At 38.8% G+C, this 20,146-nt stretch overlaps 4 protein-coding genes across 11 annotated transcripts; 2 read left to right on the forward strand and 2 right to left on the reverse strand.

Moving 5' to 3' along the window:
* Nucleotides 1-755: 755 nt before the first annotated feature.
* On the reverse strand, nt 756-2,576 carry LOC116927550. Its single transcript, XM_032934585.2, has 3 exons — nt 2,453-2,576; nt 1,924-2,368; nt 756-1,834 (listed from the first exon to the last, which is right to left on the reverse strand). Exons 2-3 carry the CDS (start codon nt 2,279-2,281, stop codon nt 1,128-1,130), a joined length of 1,065 nt encoding a protein of 354 aa, XP_032790476.2. The 5' UTR covers nt 2,282-2,368; nt 2,453-2,576; the 3' UTR covers nt 756-1,127.
* Nucleotides 2,577-2,654: 78 nt separating this feature from the next.
* LOC116933634 lies at nt 2,655-6,348 on the forward strand. 7 transcript variants are annotated; one of them, XM_045176093.1, is made up of 9 exons: nt 2,656-2,964; nt 3,022-3,575; nt 3,642-3,743; nt 3,801-3,997; nt 4,129-4,443; nt 4,514-4,981; nt 5,049-5,571; nt 5,634-5,753; nt 5,825-6,348. In XM_045176093.1, exons 2-9 carry the CDS (start codon nt 3,338-3,340, stop codon nt 6,331-6,333), a joined length of 2,472 nt encoding a protein of 823 aa, XP_045032028.1. In that variant the 5' UTR covers nt 2,656-2,964; nt 3,022-3,337; the 3' UTR covers nt 6,334-6,348. The 7 variants fall into 7 exon arrangements, with proteins under 7 accessions (XP_045032026.1, XP_045032028.1, XP_045032027.1 ...); XM_045176091.1 differs by having other exon boundaries at nt 2,655-2,964; nt 3,022-3,743; XM_045176092.1 differs by having other exon boundaries at nt 3,642-3,997.
* Nucleotides 6,349-6,647: 299 nt separating this feature from the next.
* Nucleotides 6,648-10,811, reverse strand: LOC116926229. The gene is made up of 8 exons (XM_045176096.1): nt 10,313-10,811; nt 10,099-10,249; nt 9,059-9,788; nt 8,679-8,993; nt 8,110-8,604; nt 7,525-8,047; nt 7,337-7,456; nt 6,648-7,274 (listed from the first exon to the last, which is right to left on the reverse strand). Exons 3-8 carry the CDS (start codon nt 9,719-9,721, stop codon nt 6,853-6,855), a joined length of 2,538 nt encoding a protein of 845 aa, XP_045032031.1. The 5' UTR covers nt 9,722-9,788; nt 10,099-10,249; nt 10,313-10,811; the 3' UTR covers nt 6,648-6,852.
* A 1,240-nt stretch (nt 10,812-12,051) lies between these two features.
* Nucleotides 12,052-15,248, forward strand: LOC116926230. 2 transcript variants are annotated; one of them, XM_032933055.2, is made up of 6 exons: nt 12,052-12,329; nt 12,407-12,754; nt 12,831-12,967; nt 13,050-13,364; nt 13,448-14,466; nt 14,537-15,248. In XM_032933055.2, the coding sequence occupies exons 4-5, from the start codon at nt 13,089-13,091 to the stop codon at nt 14,126-14,128; spliced, it is 957 nt and encodes a 318-aa protein (XP_032788946.2). In that variant the 5' UTR covers nt 12,052-12,329; nt 12,407-12,754; nt 12,831-12,967; nt 13,050-13,088; the 3' UTR covers nt 14,129-14,466; nt 14,537-15,248. The 2 variants fall into 2 exon arrangements, with proteins under 2 accessions (XP_032788946.2, XP_045032015.1); XM_045176080.1 differs by having other exon boundaries at nt 12,052-12,754.
* Nucleotides 15,249-20,146: the final 4,898 nt, after the last annotated feature.

The raw sequence follows: 20,146 nt of genomic DNA on the forward strand, positions 1-20,146 counted from the left end.
ATTGATCGAAAATTATAATTTTTGTTTTTAACAATAAAGAAATGATTAAGCTTCATTTCCATATTAAATTTACATGCCATTTGCGATTATTTTTTTCTAGAAACATTAAATGGCGGATACAAAATTAACTAAAAAAACCGTTTTTTTAGTTTTGTTAATAACTGATACAGTTATTGACAAAACTCAACCAAATTTCATGCCAAAGTAGATTGTATGTATCTAAATAACATACTAAAAACATTTTTAATTCTATTAAAATCTACTATTTTTCCCTCTACTGTCCCTCTTGACCCAGTGTCCCGGCATACTCCAGTCTCCCCTATCGTGTTTGGGTATTAAAATAAAATTATTTTAAAGTAAAATACTAAAAATACGTATTTTATTCGGTATTTGTATTTGGGCTGTTTCTCATTTAAAGTATTTGTATTTGTATTGGTCGTTTACGCTGAAAGTGAAAAAAATACAAATACAAATACAAAATACTTCTTTTTTAAAGATTTGAAGCATGGTATAAGAGTCAGTGTCTCCTATCTTTTTTTTTACCCTAAAGTTAGAGATACTAAAAAAAATAGCCCGAAAAAAAAGTTAAGTTAAGTTATTCCGAAATACCGAAAAAAATGCTAAGATACAAGAAATTATCTTAAAAAAACAGTAAAGATAAGATATTTCCGAATTTTTATGGTGGGATAAAGATAAGATAAGTTAAGATAAGATAAAAGTTATTTTTTGGCAAAAAAAACAAACAAAAACAACATTTGAGTCGATAAATTGTTGAATTTCTGCATTGTATTGCATGACAGTCTTACTTTTAGTTTACAGTTTTACACAGCATCACGTAAACTAACTTTAAGCCCTGCGTTGCACTTGATAAGCATCAAGTTGATGAAGAGATCTGGTTTCATGGCGGCGCGTTTTGCTGATAAAATATCCGAAGCCACACTCAGTGTGCCCACTTGCTTGGTAGTCGAAATCCCCAAACAGTTGCCAGATTTTCGGAAAAATCACCATTCGCCAAAGTCAAAAACACCAAAAAATCACCACCAAATTTTTTTTAGTTTTTAATACAAAAAAACGTTTTAAAAGGTTGAAAAGCGTTAATTCTTGTTTATGTATCAATTAAAACACACTCAAATTAAAAACTCAAGAAGAATTTTAGTAAAAGGATCTTGCAAAAGAAACAAAATTCTGTTGTATTTTTCTGTGGGGTTTTCAGCAACCTCAGAAATGAAATGTAAAATTAAAGCGTCATATTGTTGGAGAATGCGGACAGCGCAGTTTTTAAAAGTGAGCCAACGCGTTTCTCCGGGCTTGAGAATTTCCAACTCATCAAGTTTGAGAAATCTAAGACACTCCTTTAATTTATCTCGCCTGTCACGACTATTGCTGAAGTGGGCAGGAATAGCATGGAGAAGTTCAATAAGTTCTGGAGGCAAGGCCTTATAGGAGTGCTTTGCACATAAATGAAAGTTGTGACAAGTACATTTGACTGTTGCGAGCTTGGGGAAACGGTCTCTCAGCAATGTTGAGACTGATTTGATTCTTCCAAAATTCACATTGCATGTATCAGCTGAAAACCCAACAAATCGTGCGGAAGGAATTCCGTGTTTTTCCAGCCTTGAAAGAATACAGTTAGTCAATCCATCTGCAGTCCCATCAGAAACATCCACTAGATCGAGAACATCGAATTGCAGCTTTCCTTTTTCAAGGCACCACTGGCAAACTACAATAACCATTTTAGTTTTGATAGACACGTCCGTGGTTTCATCGAATATAATGGAAAAATATTTGTTCTTCAGTTTACTTGCTGTTTGTTGTGTACAAAATTTTCCAAATCCTAAATAGTTTAATAGTATAGAAAGAAATTATCAATTAGTTTTCATAGTAAATTAGTAATACAAATTACGTATAACGTATTCTACCAACCTTCTCTTATCAAGTTGCCTGCTTTTGTATATCCTAATGTGGCTTTCTTGAATATGGGATCATTTCCTTCTGTCTGCATCACTTCAAGCATTCCTTGAGCAGAACACACTGATTGACTATTTTCACATATATGAGCCAAAATTCGTAGTTCAAGATTAGTGATACGATCCCTAAGTGGAGATGCAAAATTGGCTAAACGATCCTGTTGCTTAAGCAACTCTGGGAACTTTTCCATATTCTGTTTGTGTTGGGTACGGTCAACATGTTTTTCTAAATCTCCCTTATGATTTTGATAAAACAACGCACAAGCTCTACAAAATGCTTGATTCTCTCCAGTCTGTGGATTGAGTTTCAGCATTAGCCACTTAGCAAATTTTGGATGCTTATTCTCATTTAGCCAATCTGGATTAAACTGTCTTGGTTTTTTTGAGGATGACTTACTGTCCTAGAGATATAACACAACAAATTACAAAGTTTTAACAATTACACACCGATTCCAATTAATTAGTCTAACTATATTCTCCATTACTTGAGTTTTCTTTCGCTTAGCCTGGCCCTGGCTTGACGAAACTTCCTCAACTTCGTCAGAGGACTCGTTTTGAATTAGTTGTAAACATTAAACAACCATATATACTTATATAGACTAGCACTAGCACAGTAGCACCACTAGCAATGTTGACATTGGTTAGTTGTGTGCAGTGGATCCTATCTTTTAGGAAAAAAGATAAGATAAGATAAGATAAGATACTTTTGGTATCTTTTCTGTATCTTATATCTTGTAAAAATTTCGAAAAAAAAATAGTATCTTTATCTTTAGGGTAAGCTCATTTTAGCCTAAAGTTACCTAAAAGATACAAGATACTTTTGACCCCATCTACCGGGAAAAAGTCAAGCTACCTGTAGCAAATTTTATTTAAAGTCAGTTTTCCGTCATGCCTTTTTTCTTTGTCTGCTGCTACTAACCTGACATGAGTACTGCTAGTCTGCTACTGACCACAGTACTGAAATTACGACAGTTAAATTCTTCTAACTATCAAACAGGTAATTTAATTCATTCAAATTTTTAATTTTTCCCTATTAACATTTCTTTTCTATTAGGCTATTGCGGTTTTTGCTGTTTATTGCAGGCTTGCAGCACTTTTTTTTTCTTTTATCCAACCATCCTATTATCCCTATAACAGTAGGAACTGTAACGTTCCACTTATCAGGTATATAAATTAATTAAAACTCATTATCACATTTACCCTAGGAATTTGTTCTGAAAGGATCATGGAGGTATTGCAGAGAGAGTGTGATTTACAATTTGGTCCCTTAACCATGCTTTGTTAAAGTTGTATTCTATTCACATGTTTTTTTTTCTTACAGGCCATTGCGTTCAAATTTAGTCCAACCAGGCTCCAATGCTTGGTCCAAAATGCCACCAAGAGTTACGAAGGCCTTTGGAAAAAGAAGTGGAACTAGAGTTTCTAGAGGTCGAGGCTCAGTTCAAACCAGGGAAGAAAACCTACGACAAATTGTGGGCCAGCTTCCCATTAGTGATGCTCACCAGGAATTGTTAGATGAGGAAGGTGCAGAGGGAGGCAGTGATGACATTGTGGATTTGGCAGAATATGAAATCACATCCGCTAGTGCTGAGCCTTTACCTCCACCAGGTGAACCAATACCAAAATTCACTGTTGAATCATGGAAAGCGAAATGGAGACGAGATTTTTTCTCAGATTGGCGCTGGGCAGCGAAAAAGAAGGGCAATGGCCATCAGGTTTGGGCTCGCTGCAACACCGGGAAATGGAAAACAAAAAACAAACAACACTACTATTCAGGTGAATTAACTTCATTCTCAAACTTCGAGAAGCATCTGAACAGCTGTCATTATGAAGAATACAGCAAATACGAAAAACGTAGTAGTGGAATTGATTCCAGCCAACCAACCCTTAACAGATTTCAGCAGTTTTGTTCAACGACGATGACAAAAGAACGACAGAAGAAACTCGATATCGATCTCGGTTACTCAATAGCGATCGATAATATTCCACTCAATATTTTGCGTCGGAAAAGGTTTCGAAGATGGATACATGTATGTAATCTATATGTAGGATTACATGTACTACATAGATACTATGTAATCTATGTCCTACATGCACTGCACGACTGATTATTTTTTTTTTTCGTTTTACTAATTCAACTAACAAACTTTCAAATTTACAGTCAGGAATGCCAGGATACCAGTTACCAGGAATCGAAAGGATGAGAAATGGCATCATACCCAGCCTTGTCCATGCTACAAGATGTAAGTTGCTTAAGATCATTAAGGACTCTTCTTCCTTCACGATCATTCTCGACATTTGGTCGTCGAAATCCATGATGGGATTTATCGGATTTACCTGTCATGCGGTGACGAAAACGTTCGAAAGATACATCCTATTTCTTGGCGTGAAGAGAATGATTGGCAGACACACTGCCGAAAATATCTTAGCGGAATATGAGCACTTGCTTCGTGATTGGGAAATAGATCGTTCACTAGTAAGTAACTTAGCATTTATTATAATGTTTAACCTCTATGCATAATACCGAATTACGTCTGCGTACTTAGATTGTTATGGTAAAAACTGATGGTGGTAGTAATATGGTTGCCAACACGTTCATGAATGATATACCTGGTTGGCATAATGAAGACGAATTTTCCGCCAACGATCATCAATCTGATTATGTTCCTGCACAACCTTCTACAAGTACAAGTAGTCCCTCAGAGTTAGATATTCTGGCAGCAGAAACTACGCAGTCAATGGCCGAGATCGAAATTGCGGATGCTACGGAAGGTGACCCATTGTGGGTTTTGTTACAGGAGCTTGGTTTTAATTTCTCAGAGACCGAACTGAACGACGAGGACGACGTTTCGGAGTTCCGCGATTTAGAGAGGGACCTAGAAGAACATTTACCTTCAACAGAAAGTACCTTCGAACCACTAGATGACGACTACATCCTTTATTCAAGGCTTCGCTCAGACTGCGTAGCCCACAAGCTACAGTTAGTTATAAAAGATGGTTTTAAAACCCTTAGTGTGAGTGTTCAACTTTGAAGCAATCTTAAAGCAAACAGTAATGATTTAAACATATTTTTTTAAATAGGACGAAGCTGCTGGCGTTATCTCCCATGTGAGTAAAATTGTAAACTCGGCTAGAAAAAGCGTAAATGATTCAGATTTAATCTACAACTTGGTTGGCTTTCGCCTGTCAAAAAAAAATTCAACCCGATGGAATAGCACATTATATGAACTGCAAAATTTCCTCAAGGCAATTCAAACTGATACAGCTCTTCTCACACGCCTCATGGCAGTAAAAAAGCACGGAACTCTTACTGCCTATCAGCAAATTGTGCTTAAGGAAATCGTGGCCATCCTCAAGCCGTTTGAAGCTGCATCAAATGATTTTCAGGCGGACTTCGAAACCGTTGGAAATGTTATTCCTGCATATCTAGGTTTGATGAACGCTCTTACTCTTACAGTCAGGGACAGGAACGGAGTACAGATCCCGAATCCAAATAGCCGACTCACAACATTGGTTAAATTTTGCAAGGGCTTCGTGGCGGGATTGCGATTATCTTTAGAACGACGTTTTTTATTCATCCTGCGCGATGTCCATTACGTTATGGGTAACCTTAATTGCCTGATATGCTACTATTTTTTTACACTTACAATTTGTTTTGCTTCACAGGCTCAATATTTGATCCGAGGTTCAAGCTGGCTTGGATTACGTTGGCAGGATTGAACGAAACGGCCGTGGTAAAAGCGGTCGCTGCTGAAATTGAGCTGCGATATCACATTCTTCGTACTAGTAAGTTCTGTTATTTAAAAACCAATATGAAAAATGAGACATTTAAGGACCAACACTTAACGAAATCGCAGGAAAAGTTGACAGTGTTTGTTTACCAAATCCACAAACTCAAGTTCAAACAGACGATGCCTGCGTTTCTCCTCCTAACAATTTAGCCGGACCACCATCATCAACTCGCAAGAGACGATTGAGTCAGTCCCTATATTCACCAGTAATTGAGGTACCAAGACCTCGTTCGGTGATTGGGCCTGCCAAAGCCTTGGAAGAGTTCGACGTTTATTTGAAAGAAGACATCATAGACATGGAAGTTCCATTGGATCCAATGGATCCCAACAGTGAGCTGTGTGTCACGAAGCCACTCGAGTTTTGGAAAGTTAATCAATATCGCTTTCCGATCCTTAGTGAAATCGGAAGAGATGTTGTAAGCGTGGCTGCATCCTCAGGTTCTGTCGAACGGGCATTCAGTGTGGCTTCCGATATATTAACGGCCAAACGGTCTGCCATGAAACCAGATCTTTTTTCTAACTTAATGCTCATTAAGTGTAATGCTGGACTTAACGTAGGCTCATTTGATGAATAAATGAAAAGTAATGCTGAAAATGAATTTCCACGCAAAAATTTAATAAAAATCCAATGCGTTTTTTTTTGGTATTAAAGTATCTTATATCTTATCTTATCTTATCTTTAGGCTCTTCAAAAAAATTTCAAAAATATCTTATCTTAACGATTTTTTTTAGATACTATCTTGTATCGGAGCATTTTTTTCGGTATTGATGAAATATCTTAACTTAACTTAACTTTTTTTTTTTTTTTCAGTATCTGTATCTTTAGGGTAAAAAAAAAAAGATAGGATTCACTGGTTGTGTGGTCTTGCACTTGCAGACAGTGTCGCCAGTGTGCTACAACTCCCTACAAGGTACAAGCTACAACTACCCCATCGGTTGCCAAGTTTGGTTAATTAAAATTTTAAAAATTAAAATCTAAACCTTAAATTTGAGCAACTTAAATAATTTTTTTTTTTATATCCAAAAATTCCCAAAAAATACAAAAATCACCATTATTTTCTGACACCATTTGAACACCATCAGACAGCCCGAAATCACCAAAATGGTGACAAATCACCAAAAGTGGGCACACTGGCCACACTAAAAGCCCGTTCAACACATCCTGATGATGCTGCAACGCTAACAGCATCTCTTCCGATTTCGCTTAGTATTGGAAAACGACACTGATTAGATTTCCAATACTCGAGGGGCTTAGTGACGCAAAGTTCACTGTCGGGATCCACTGGATTCACTAGAACTTCCATAGCTACGATGGGTTCTTTTAAATAAATCCCAAACTCCTCCAATACTTTGGCCGGGCCACTCAGGGAACGAGATTTTGGTGGCTCAATTACTGTTGAATATAAACTCTGGCTTAATTTTCTCTTGCGAGTTGATGAAGGTTTTACTACGTCTTGCTGAACTTCATCCCGAGCTTCATCTTGTTGATTCGGCGTAGAAACGCTGGCTGCTTGTCCTATGATAACAGTTACTCATGAAAGGCATTCCTCTAATTTAACTTTTACAATTAAAACTCACTAGAACGCAACAGATCGCATCTTATTTTAATTTCAGAAGAAACTTCATTTAACACTGCCTTTTCATTCAATCCAGCTTGTTTTATCCAAGCACACTTAAATCGTGGATCAAAATTTGAACCTGTGGAATTCATAAACATAGAAAATATATGTGAAAAACAATTAGATAAATATAAGAAATTAATGTACCCAAAACGTAGTGTACATCTCGTAGGATAAATGAGAAACGTCGTTCTAGAGATGCCTGCAATCCAGCCACGAAAACCTTGCAATATTTTACTACTGGTGCAAGTCGGCTATTGGGATTGGCAATCTTCACTCCATTTCTGTCCTTGATTGTCAGGGAAAGAGCATTCATCAAACCCAAAAATGCTGGTATGACAGTTCCAATTGTTTCAAAATATCCCTGGAAATCATTGGAGGCGGCTTCAAATGGCTTCAGAATGCCAATTATTTCTTTCAACAAAATTTGGTGATAGGCAGATAAAGATCCATGTTTTTTTACAGCGTTAAGTCGCGAGAGAAGAGTTGGATCACTATCAATTGCCTTCAAGAAGATTTCCAGTTCATATAACGTACTATTCCAGCGTGTGGAATTTTTTTTAGACAGGCGAAAGCCCACTGAATTGTAGATCATATCCGAATCGAGCATGCTTTTCCTTGCCGAATTAACCAGTTTACTTACGAGAGCGATCACGGCAATTGCTTCAGGCTGTAAAAAAAGATTCAGTTATATCATTGCAGTTCAAGTAAAGCTATTTTTTTATAACTCACACTCAGGGTTTTAAAACCATCCTTGATCACTAACTGAAGCTTGTGGGCTACGCAGTCAGAGCGAAGTCTTTTAAGTAAAACATATAGGCCTGCAACTGCATCGCCAAATTCATCTGGGTCTTCTGTGGTAGTTTCATTAGAAGGCATATGTTCTTCTAGTTGTATTTCTAAGTCACGATATTCTCTGCCATCTTCATTGTCGTGAACACCGGCCTCTGAAAATGTTATGCCTAACTCCTGTAGCAACAACCAAAGTGGTTCATCTTCGGAAGAATCTTCAATTTCTAGCTCGGTCATACGCTCATTTTGCTGAAGGGTTTGACTGTTTACTCTATCTTGAATGTTTGAAGCACTCGTAAAAGGCTGAGAATCATCATAATCAGCAGAAACATCCTCGTTGACGGAAAATTCTTCTTCATTATTCCAGCCAGGCATGCTATTCAAGAAGGTGTTGGCCACCATATTACTTCCACGATCAGTTTTTACCATTAGTACCTGTAAACAACATACAACATAAAACAAAATTCAGAGTCTAGCAGAAATCATGAAAATAAATTCACAATGCTTACCAACGAACGATCGATTTCCCAATCACGAAGCAATTGCTCATATTCCGCTAAAATATTTTCAGCTGTGTGCCGACTGATCATTCTTTTTACACCAAAAAAGAGGGTGTATCGCTCGAATGTTTTGGTGACGGCATGGCAGGTAAAACCGATATAACCCATCATAGATTTCGACGACGAAATGTCGAGAATGATTGTGAACGACGTAGATTCCTTGATGATCTTCATCAATTTATCTCTTGTTGTGTGAACAATGTCGGGTATTATTTTGTATCTCATTCTTTCGATTCCTGGAAGTTTGTATCCAGGCACTGCTGACTGTAAAAAAGGAAAAGTTTGATTTTGAAAGTAAAAAATAATAATCAGGATTCAGGAGTTCGTACGTGAATCCATTGTCGAAAACTCGGCCGACGCAAAATGTTGATTGGGATATTGTCTTTTGCTACAGCGTAATCAAGATCAAGATCAATTTTCTTCTGTGGGTCTTTGGTCATTCGAAACTGTTGAAATGTGTGTAGGGTTGCTTGGCTCGAACTGGAATCATTCACACTTTTAAGTTTCTTGTATTTGCTGTATTCTTCAGAATGACAGAGACTTAGATGCTTCTCGAAGTTAGAAAATGAAGTAAGTTCACCAATGTAGTAGTGTGGCTTTTTGTTTGTTTGGCATTTTCCAGTTTTGTATCGAGCCCAAACTTGATGGCCAGTGCCTTTCCTTTTTTCTGCCCAACGCCAATCTGTGAAAAAATCTCTTCTCCACTTTGACTTCCAGGACTGAACAGTAAATATTGATATGGGATTTCCGGGCGGAGGTAGAGGCTCAGTTGCTTTGCTGACTGTGGTGTTATTCTCAGCATCATCCATTGCTTCATCATCTCTCTCTTCCCTTTCCTCATCCAATAGTTGCTGTTGAGCATGCGAGATAGGAATCTCATTTACGATTTCAATAAGGTTTTCTTCTCCCAGTTCCACAGAGATTCTGCCTCGACCTCTTGAAGCTGTCGATCCCCGTGTTCTTCCTACTGCCCTGTTTCCTCTGGATGCCATGGCTATGGCAGTATATGACTTGTAGGACCTATAGGATCTTAGGATGGCTACTGAGGTTCACAATGCCCTGAAAGAGAAAAACACTTCAATAATAATATCAATAAATAGGGGTTAAGCTCAAATGTGTTCTGTGAAAGTGTGAATGTGTTGGGAATTATGTTGGATTTCATGAAAAAGGACTGCGCTTTAAAATTTTCCAGCTCGCTTGAATTTTCCACACAAGTCTTTTGACTGACCTGACCATAACCATATCAATGGAAATCTGAGCGCAATCATTTTTACCAAATAGTATTTACAGAGTTATAGTATAGTAGTTATAGTCTCCATGAATCGCACACATTCTCAGAACACATTTGGCATTGGTTAATCAGTCATACCTGACTAACCTGATAGTGATAATTCACTATTCCAAGTTCCATCAGCAAGTCAGCGACAGGGAGATAACATAACAAACACTGCTGTATATAGATATAGACACTGATATATACAGTATCAGTATAAAACGAATACCATTAATAGCCAAATTGCCTGTAAGAGAAAGAAATGGTAAAGTAAGGGGTAAGGCACAACCAAAAAGTTGAAAATACTTACTGAATTTCTTGGGATGAATTTGCAAACACTAGATCACACGCAATGTGATAACAAATAAATAAAATAAAATTACGCTGTCAGAATATTAAAATCTCAGAGAGTACAGAGACTCAGAGTCTCAGACGAAAAAAATCACGACTAATTCGCTGAAAGCAAAAGCATGGCTGAAAGTCTGCAACTTCCTGAATCAGGACGTTGCAGACTTCACACTTCAGACTTCAGACAAGTCTGAAGTCTGTCTGATAGTGACAGCCTTGGCCTTAAAATTTTCTAATTTCATCCCTCAAAGTAATTCATTTTTCTACCGCTAGATGGGATCTTAAGTATCTTATCTTTTAGGGCTAAAGTTACCATTGATTTTCATACCCTAAAGTTAAAGATACTTAATTTTAACTGAATTTAACACAAGATAAAAGGTACCAAAAAGATACCAAAAATATCTTATCTTAACTTATCTTAACTTATCTTTTACAAAAGATAGGAGCCACTGGTTCATTGACGGAAAGGGCCACTGTTTCTGGACTATATTAAAGAAAAAACAAATCAATTAGCATTGTAATATGAATGAAATCAAATATTTTCAAATACCTGAGTGGGGCTGATATGTTTTCCACAGCATTTACTTCCTCATGTTTCATATAGCTATACTGAATTTCTGATGAATCGGAAATCACGTCATCCTCACTTGCTGGTTCATCGACAGTAATAGCCAGTAGTTCTTCTTGACTACATTTAAGAAAAAAAAATTATTTATTGCATTGCAATATAAATGAAATCCAATTATTCCGATTACCTCTGCTTTGAAGAAATGATTTCCATGTGAACCATATTCTCTGCAATTTGATTTTGATTTTCCGAGTTGGTAGTAAGCGGAGTAAGTGTACCAGAAATGATTATATTATTATATTATATGTTTTTTTCAAGTAGCAGCCAATGGAAAGGAAAAAAGTATTAGTAAATGTTTTAAATTTTAATTACAATCCTTAATATGTTGTTACGTGTTCTGAAATTTTCTTGTGTGTGTGTTGCTGTAGAATCACAATTATTTGGACTTTTTATTTGCCAACGGTTTTTATTTTCATGGCTGTTGATATTTAAAAGCTGCTGTAAAGGTTAACGAGCAGATGTGGATGATGAATTTCTTTTAACTATTTTTAAAAAAGTAGGTTATTACATCGTAAACTGAAAATAGTAAATTAGAATGTTACCCAAGAAAGACTTTGGAATAGCTGACTGAATTAACCTCCACCTTTCTGGGGGATGAAATTTCTAGTGAACTTTGAAACCCTTCACTATAACAGATTCTTCGAAATCAATGTCGCACAGTCTAGATGTTCTTTTAAGTTCAGGTATGATCGAATTCCACCTATCAAACATTTTCTTTGGTACTGAAAAGGCACCAATTTTTCTATTTTCGTCTTCATAGACAATTCCACAAATGACACAAGCAAATTTCCTCCCTAATTTGGCTTTCAAAATAGATATTCCCAAAAAAAAACGAGTCAACAAACACAACGATTCTGAAAACACAAAACTCTAACGCACGCGAAGCCGAAACATGGCCGAGACCCAACAACGCTTATTGCCTAGTTCAGTAACACTACGCGTGGTGGCAGCAGCCAGAATATGTACACTTGTCACACTCCCCCTCTACCACCCACGGGGTGATCTCTACTTTGAAAATCCCCACAAAAAGCTGCAACAAGGCATTATGGCAGAATCCAACGGCGTGGTTCTACCATCTACAGATCTACTCTTATACCATGTTTGAAGTTTGTAAGTCGGCAACAGTGTATGAATCGAAAGTAATTTCATTTTGACAACGTTATTGCACCTGCAAAACGTTTTGCAATAGCTTTTTCTAGTTTCAAAACTTTCAATTGCATTTTTCGTCGTCTGTTTGTCTCGTGTGTGTTTTCATTTAACCACAAGTTTCTTTAACATATATCTCTAGTTCTCTACAAATCGGATTGTTTCTTATTACTGTGCGTTCTGAAGAACTTGTATAATACCCACGGTAAGTGTTTAAGTTATTGAACATTCTTAAAATACGTAATGGCATAAACTAATAACTTGGCATATCCTCTGATTCAGTGACAAGAATGTCGGCAAGACAGAACCTTGGACAGACAGTTAAAAATAAAGGAGTAAGAGGCCGTGGACGTTCCAGAAAATCCCAGCCGTTTTTGGAAAATCTGACTCAAGTACAAAAAGATCTTCTCAACGAAGAGAACCAGATGCTGCTCGATGAGTCTTCTGGTCAGGCCTCACAAGCCAATGAGATTCATACTTTAGATTAGCCCCCGGATCAACTTCTCACTGCAGATGGTACAGAATGGCTGGTAGTGGATTCAGGAAATGAGGACGAAGAAATAATTCCATCAAGTCCGAAGGTTCCAGATCCACCACCCAACACGCAGCCAATTCCAGCTTTCAAGCAGAGTAAGATCTGGATTTTAATTGTTTATACTTTATACACCGGGAACTAATTTATTCATTTATTTATACTTTACTTTAGACTCATTTCCTGCCTGGAGAAAAGAATTCTTCATTGATTGGCGCGAAGGTACAAATGGAAAGGTTCATTGCCTTTGCAGAATTTGTAGGAAGTATTTTGCTGGGTCGAAAGATGCTTTCAGCAAGGAATTGGTCAAGGTAATATTGGCTCGGCTTCACCGCATAAAATTAATTAACTGTAAAGTTTTACTATTTATCCTTTGTACTTTCTACTTTGTAGCTTGGCATACCGGGATACAAGGCCCCGACCGATTTTACAATGAGACGGCGTCATCTGTATGAAGAATATGACCGAATCAAGTCTCTCGTGATGAAAAAGCTCAAGGAAAGCAGATCAATCACTCTTATGATTGATATTTGGTCTTCCAAGCGCATGTGCGGATACATCAGCTTCAATCTGGAAGGTGTTACATTCAAGTACGAACAGTTCACCGCTTTTCTCTGCTTGCGGCAGATGACTGGCCGTCACACTGGAGAAGCTATTCTTGCCGAGTTTGAGGACGTCCTATCGGAGTGGGATCTCAATATCAAAACGGTGCAGCAATAGTTTAACATAAATTTTTAAATTTTCATTATTGGATCTTTAATCTTTAATTCTTTATCAATTTAATCATTCAGGTAGTTCGAGTAGTGACCGACAGTGGCTCGAATATAATTCGGGCCTTCAATCTCCGCCTTTTTGGCATTCAGCCGGAAGAAAATGGTCAAGTCAGACAAGTAGAGACGGAACCTTCAGAAGAGGACTTTGCTAGGGATGAAGAAGAAATTGTTGAGCTCGTTTTGGACTCTGCGGATTCCGACTGCATTGTGGAGCTTTTTCAATCCAGAAACCATCCAGCTTTTCAAACCCTACTGACAGCCGACCCAGACGAAGAGGAAGAGTTTGAGGAAATTCAGACCTCTTTGGACAACTCGTACCTCAACATTCCAAGGGCGACTGTTGGGGTCCTGGAAGGAATCGTGGAGTCAACATATCAAATGTCTTCCACATTGCTAGCCTTCTGCAAGGCCCACGATCTCCAGCTGACTGTGAAAGACGGCCTCAAAGCTGTTGAAGTTCCAAACGCTTTTGGTGTTTCATTATTTTTTCCTGGTTGTAAATTTTTGTGTCTCATTACAGTCCCCGGTAGGAGCTGCATTAAACACTGCGGAGCCATTGTCAACTCTGTGCGCCATAGCGTCATCGACACGGAAGAAGTTTACGGTCGGATTCCGCCTCGTTGCAAAGAACGTGACCCACTGGAACTCGGAGATGTATTCCGTAAGATCCGTCATCAAGGCTGTCGATACCGACCCTAAACTACAAAACCGGTTGAATGCGACGACAAAGAAACATCCAAAGCTTTCCTCTCTGGAAATCAAGCAACTGAAAGAAGTTGTTATGGTGTTTCCGCCTTTTCAAGAGACCACGGACGATTTCCAAGGTGACAACGAAACAATCGGAACAGTTGTGCCGGCGTTCATTGACCTGTTGAACAAAGTGACCCTCACCATCAAATCAAAAGGCAAAACTGAGCTTAATCCGGTGAGCCCATTCGCCGGGAAGATAAATTACTGCAAGACGTTCGTGGACGCTTTGAGAACTTCACTGGAGACGAGATTCTCTTCCATTCTTAACGAGTCGGTCTACGTGACAGGTGAATTCTTTATTTTATTTTTTTCAGTTATTTTTCAAATAATGATCTTTCCCTTGTCTTCATATTCTAGGTGCTATCCTTGACCCAAGATTCCAAACGAACTGGCTGTCGTTTTCCCAGCTCAACCAGGAAGACGTTTTAGCATGCGTTCGACAGGAAATTGAGCATCGTTACAACTGCATGAGAGAGAACGAGGCGCCGACGGACTCAGCAGAGGTCGGAGGAAGAAGCCCTGAGATTTCTTCAAATGCGACAAACCAGTTGAGTAGGGCCGTCTTCGATCAAAAGACGTCGGGCTCTTTATAGCACTCTCCAGAGCAGGCCATCTCGTCCTGCTTCAGCCGGTCGATCAAGGGTGCTGGATGAGTTTGACATCTACATCAACGAGCCTAACTCTCCAATGGAGCATCAGAAAAATCCAATTGATCCACAGTCAATTTTTGTTCTTCTTCGCCCTTTAAAGTACTGGGAGGAAAACCAACACCGGTTCCGGTTTTTGGCCCCGATTGCACGGGATATTTTAGTAATCCCCGCTACTTCGGCCAGCATTGAACGGTGCTTCAGTACAGCACTCGACATTTTTGCCATAAAAAGTATTAACATGAAGGTTGAGCTACTTAATATGCTTCTCTTCATTAAACGAAACAAGAACTTTATGTAGTTCATTTACTAGTTTGAATGAAAAAAATGTGGACTAACAGAAGTCAATACGGTAAAAAGTATTTTGTATTTGTATTTGTATTCGTATTTTATTTTATTTGGTATTTCAGATTTTTGGAGAAAAAATGTATTTTGAAGGAAATATCTATAATATAATCTTAAAATACAGTATTTGTATTTTTAAAATACTCGTTTTTTTCAAATACGATACACTGATTCGTACACGAAAAAACAAACGAACTAGAAAAGGTAACATAAATTAATGTACAAAAAATTACACTTCCAAAACTTTCCCTATTCTTTCAACAGAAAATATCAACAGCATTAAATAGAACAATGTCAGAAACAGCTGAATCTGACATTAGAGATTCCTTGAACAAACTATCAATTCTAACAAACCTATCGATATAACATTTAAAATTTTATTTCAATAACTAATTTAATAAGGTTCATTTGGGAATTAATTGAAAAAACTATAATCCAATCTACATACAACGATATAACATCACTTTAAATATTTTTATTTACTATTTCTATTAAGTAAAATTAATTAATCAAGATATTTAGTTAAAAAAAACAATAAATACCAAGTACTAAATCATCTGAATGATATGATGATATGATATGATGAATGATGATGTGATCTACATACACCGTAGATGCGCCTGCCACACCCTTAACCTTGTTGCCACCCAAGATCCCCGAGGCATCAAAGACCGATCGTTTGTTAAACTTTATGGAAGTCTTGAAGGCAAGATGCAAGGCATCTGGAATAAGCAGGCTAGAAGCACTAAAGCTTCAGATTTTATTAAAGAAACTTTAGTGGGATTGTTCGTTCTTCCCAATGAAACAAGGTATGTTATTTTTGCTAATATTACTTTATTCGCTAATGTTGAATATTGGATTTTTCAGGTGGAATTCTTTCTTTGAGACCATGAAGCGAACGAAGAGTTTTCTTTCGTAAAAGCCTGATGCGTTGCAAAAGGTTTTTACGGAATTCAACGTTCCCACTTTGCGGCCAACAGAGAAGGAGATCATAAGAGAATACGTCAAGATATATACCCCTATCACGGAAGCTCTGGATATCCTTCAAGGGGAAAAAAATGTTTCAGTTGGCTTCTTACTTCCAACTTTGCACATCTTGAAGTTGAAGCTAAGCCAGCTGGCAAAAGATTTTTCCATTAAACACGGGAAGCCATTGATTGCAGCTCTGCTTTCCGGCCTGAATTTACGGTTCAAACCCAATTTTGAAGACAGAGAATTGCAAATTGCTGCGATGGTACACCCGATGTTCAAACTGAAATGGGTCCCGAGCGATGAGATGGAGTATTTCGAAAAACTACTGAGGGAGGAATTTGAACTCGAGCGCGAGCGAAAACGGAGCCAAACGCCTGTCTCTCAATCAACATCATGCTATCAGCAAAGGTACGTTAACCTTTATTTAAAAATATAATTCTGTCTTTAGCAGTTTCACCTTTACAGCCTTACTACAACTGGAGCCGAAACTTGCAGCGATGACAGCGATATAGACAGTCAAAGAAAGAAACATAAAAAGGATTTCTTCAAATGCCTACGTCAGACGGAGCAATCTTATGACGATGAGATTCAAGAATTTCTAGGAGATATGTCTTCAACCGTGGAGACCCTCCTTAAATATCCGCTCTTAAAAATTTTTTTTAAAAGATACAATACGGCCCTTTCATCTTCTGCGTCGGTAGAGCGTCTCTTTAGTGTTGGTGGGTCGATATTGTCGCGGTTATTTGAGGCCCCATGGACTAGTTGTCACGTCCGGCGCTTCTGTATCGGCTATTGACCGCAACTCTACCCGAGATGTCCGGCAGTCTTGTCAGCAGATATTTCTCCCGGTAGCTGCTGTCTACGTTAGTGCATAAATACTTGTGTGTGTCCCTTGCTGTGCCCCAGTCTAGTTGTAACTGTTTGTTAGTACTGTGTGTGTGTGAGCGCACCGACAATGAATACAATCTTAATCGCTACTTGAGTCTCAGCGTTATTCCTCGGTGCTACAATATTCAGGCCCACCAGGAGTCGCTTAAATGACAAAAATTTCGAAATCCTGCTGTTTCTCAAGATGAACGGCTGAATTAAAAAATACACGAAGATGAATCATAAAAATGTTACAAATCATTACTATAAGCAATTTCATGGAGTGCGGGGGAAGAACGCGAGCGTTACTTAAAAGCCCATGGGCGTGCACGCTTTAAAGCAACCAGAGAGCGAGAGCGCCGATCTTTTCGAAAAACGCCAAGCGCGAGCAAGAGTGCGCTCAAAAATGTGCTGGGGAGCACTGCGCGCGAGCGCGCTCGCTTTTTTAGTGAGTGAACCCAAGCCTGCCTCAATCAAGTTCTATACCAAAGCGGCATGCAATGCTGATAATTTTAGTAATAAATACAGTAACAATAGCAGATTTATTTAAAACAAATCAAAATTATTTGCCCTAATATATAACATGTGGCAACAATGTAACATTAGTACTGCTGGCAGACATAAAATCAACAAAGCTCAGATCAGTTGTATATATTACAGGCTTACAATTAAGTAAAAGTAAATTAAAAAGTTAAGTAAATCTAGTCGGGTAAAATAGACTTTAACCAAAAGATTTTTACCATCCCACCTGGATGACTACATTGTTAAAGTGTCGAAACGTCTTTAGTTTTATTTTTAAATTTAATTTTTTTGACATGATTTAATTTTTTTGGTTTGTGCATTGTATTTTTTCTATTGTAACTATTTTGACTGTAACTTAAGTTGTTTATTTTATTATGTTTTATTATGTTATGTGCTTCCCGAATAAATTTGCCTCCAAGCGTTCAAAGCATTTGCCTCAGGTATTCTTACGTAAAACGCATTAGATAAACGCTTTGCTGAATTCTTACCCATGGTAACAAATTTACCTGACACGGCCAACACGGCCTTCCTATTCGCCGATTGCATGGTGGGTGGGCTTCCCAATTAAAGAAGGATGCCGATGTTTGGACAATTACGAGGGCCATCCAGCTGCTGGATAGCAGTTATCAGGTGATCCGACTAACAGCTCGAGCGCAACTATCCCAAAATATCACAAAGGGATTTTGAGGCACACCTCCGGACCCTCTTCCACTCTCAGATTACCTCTCAGGAGCAACACGGGGTAGACTCCATGACACCCGTTTCTACAAATGTGGCACCAACACTTGGTCACGGGCCAGAAAAGCAGCTCGAACACTAGACGTTAGAATCGATGTATCCGGTGAAGAATTTTCTTCCAAAAGGTTCGCTGACGACATCTCCTGCCGATCGGTCAAAGAGGCCTAAGATCAGTCATCAGAAAACGATGAACCACGTCCCTTACGAACGCCCCTAACCGAGGCAGGGTTGTCAGGGGCTGGACACATCTAACGACATTTCAAAGCTCACCTCAAGTCACACCAGCCTCTCCTTTGATGAATGGAACTTAATCCACGCCATCCGCTTAAACTCCCTCCCTCTTTTAGGCACCCCAGGCATAGCCGCACCGAATAGCCAATGCCGTAGATGCAAGGAAGACGTGGAGACTACCTCACATGTAACAAGCCAATGCCGTAACAACATTCCGGCAATCGGGCAGTGACATGACCGAATCCTTGGCGAGCTGGCCAAAATGATCGTGAAGGCTGGCCATGCAACTCGAGTCAATAAGGTGTTTCCCGGCACAAGCCTAAGACCGGACATCATCATCACCTCCATCTTGCCCATCATCATCACCGACCTCACAATCACCTTCGACGCTCCCGATCCCTTCAAGCTGGATTCAATAGAAAAGTGGCCAAATACAATAGCTTGGGTCCCATCCTACCCGTTGTTTTGGGGCCCTAGGTTCTTGGATGCCATCCAACAACACTGTGGCATCCATACTTGGCATCCGGCCCAACTCCCAAGACGTGGCTTTGTTTCTGGCGGAAGAGCCAGCTAATGGCCATCCAAGGCTCCATAAGCATTATCACTAGACATCTCCGAGGTAATCATGAAGAAGATGGCAATGAGACGGGACATTCAGTCTCCCTGCAGGTGCTGGATATTCCACTCGCTGCATCGCAATAAACGGCAAAACCCCACATTTGGACTGCCAGCCACGACCGTAACACAATGTCATACAACCATACAACCATCACATCCCAGAGCCTTTTCACTTTAAATCATAGTTCATCTTCACAACATCTCACATCACAGGCTTACCTGTCCCAATCATCCTCTTTTAGACATAACTGATACATCTTTGTCATGTTAACGTGAAAATACAATCTATGACTCATTTTGACTATTGCTGATTTGAAGGCTGTAGCCTTCCTACTTCGATTTGCAATAATAAGGCAGGTAGACTTAAGACCCTATCGACATAAGACCCCGGAGGGGGTCGACAGTAGACCCCCACCTTACGATGCAAGACCCTGACATAAAAAAAATTTTATTTGGAAAAACTCTGTAATACATTTCTCATCCATCCTAATTACTTGCGACTTTCTGAATTTTTCCGTTTTTTCAACGGCTTCTCGCTCCAAATAAGACCTTTTCCCGACATGCAAGTTAATTTTAACGTGAGGCTTATAGTTTTTTTTATAAACGTAGAAAACGGTGTGCGTTTTAATTAAAAAGGCATTTGTGCTATAACTACTACTATTGCGTTTTCTTTAAAAACGAGATTATTTATGTGAAAACAAATAGCCCAGCCGGAATCAGCATTTAATTTTGAGTATAACCTGAAAATTAAAACTTAGGGAGAACCGTATTCATCTACACTTACGGAGCCCAGACGAAAAAGTTGGGCTGGTGTTAAGCTTTTATCATAAACTATATATTACTATATAAATTTATCAAAAAGCTAACCGACTTGATCGAGATTCGAACCTCAGATCTTTCGCATCACCGGCTAACCGGCTAACCCTTGCACCACCGTCAACATGATAGGCAAAGGGAAAACATGGGGCCATATGGTGTCGCTCAGGTGAACCCCCCTTCACTGTCCCCTCTCCCATGGGTACGCGCA

This window comes from Daphnia magna, linkage group LG7, assembly GCF_020631705.1.
Source record: "Daphnia magna isolate NIES linkage group LG7, ASM2063170v1.1, whole genome shotgun sequence".
Lineage (NCBI taxonomy): Eukaryota > Metazoa > Arthropoda > Branchiopoda > Diplostraca > Daphniidae > Daphnia > Daphnia magna.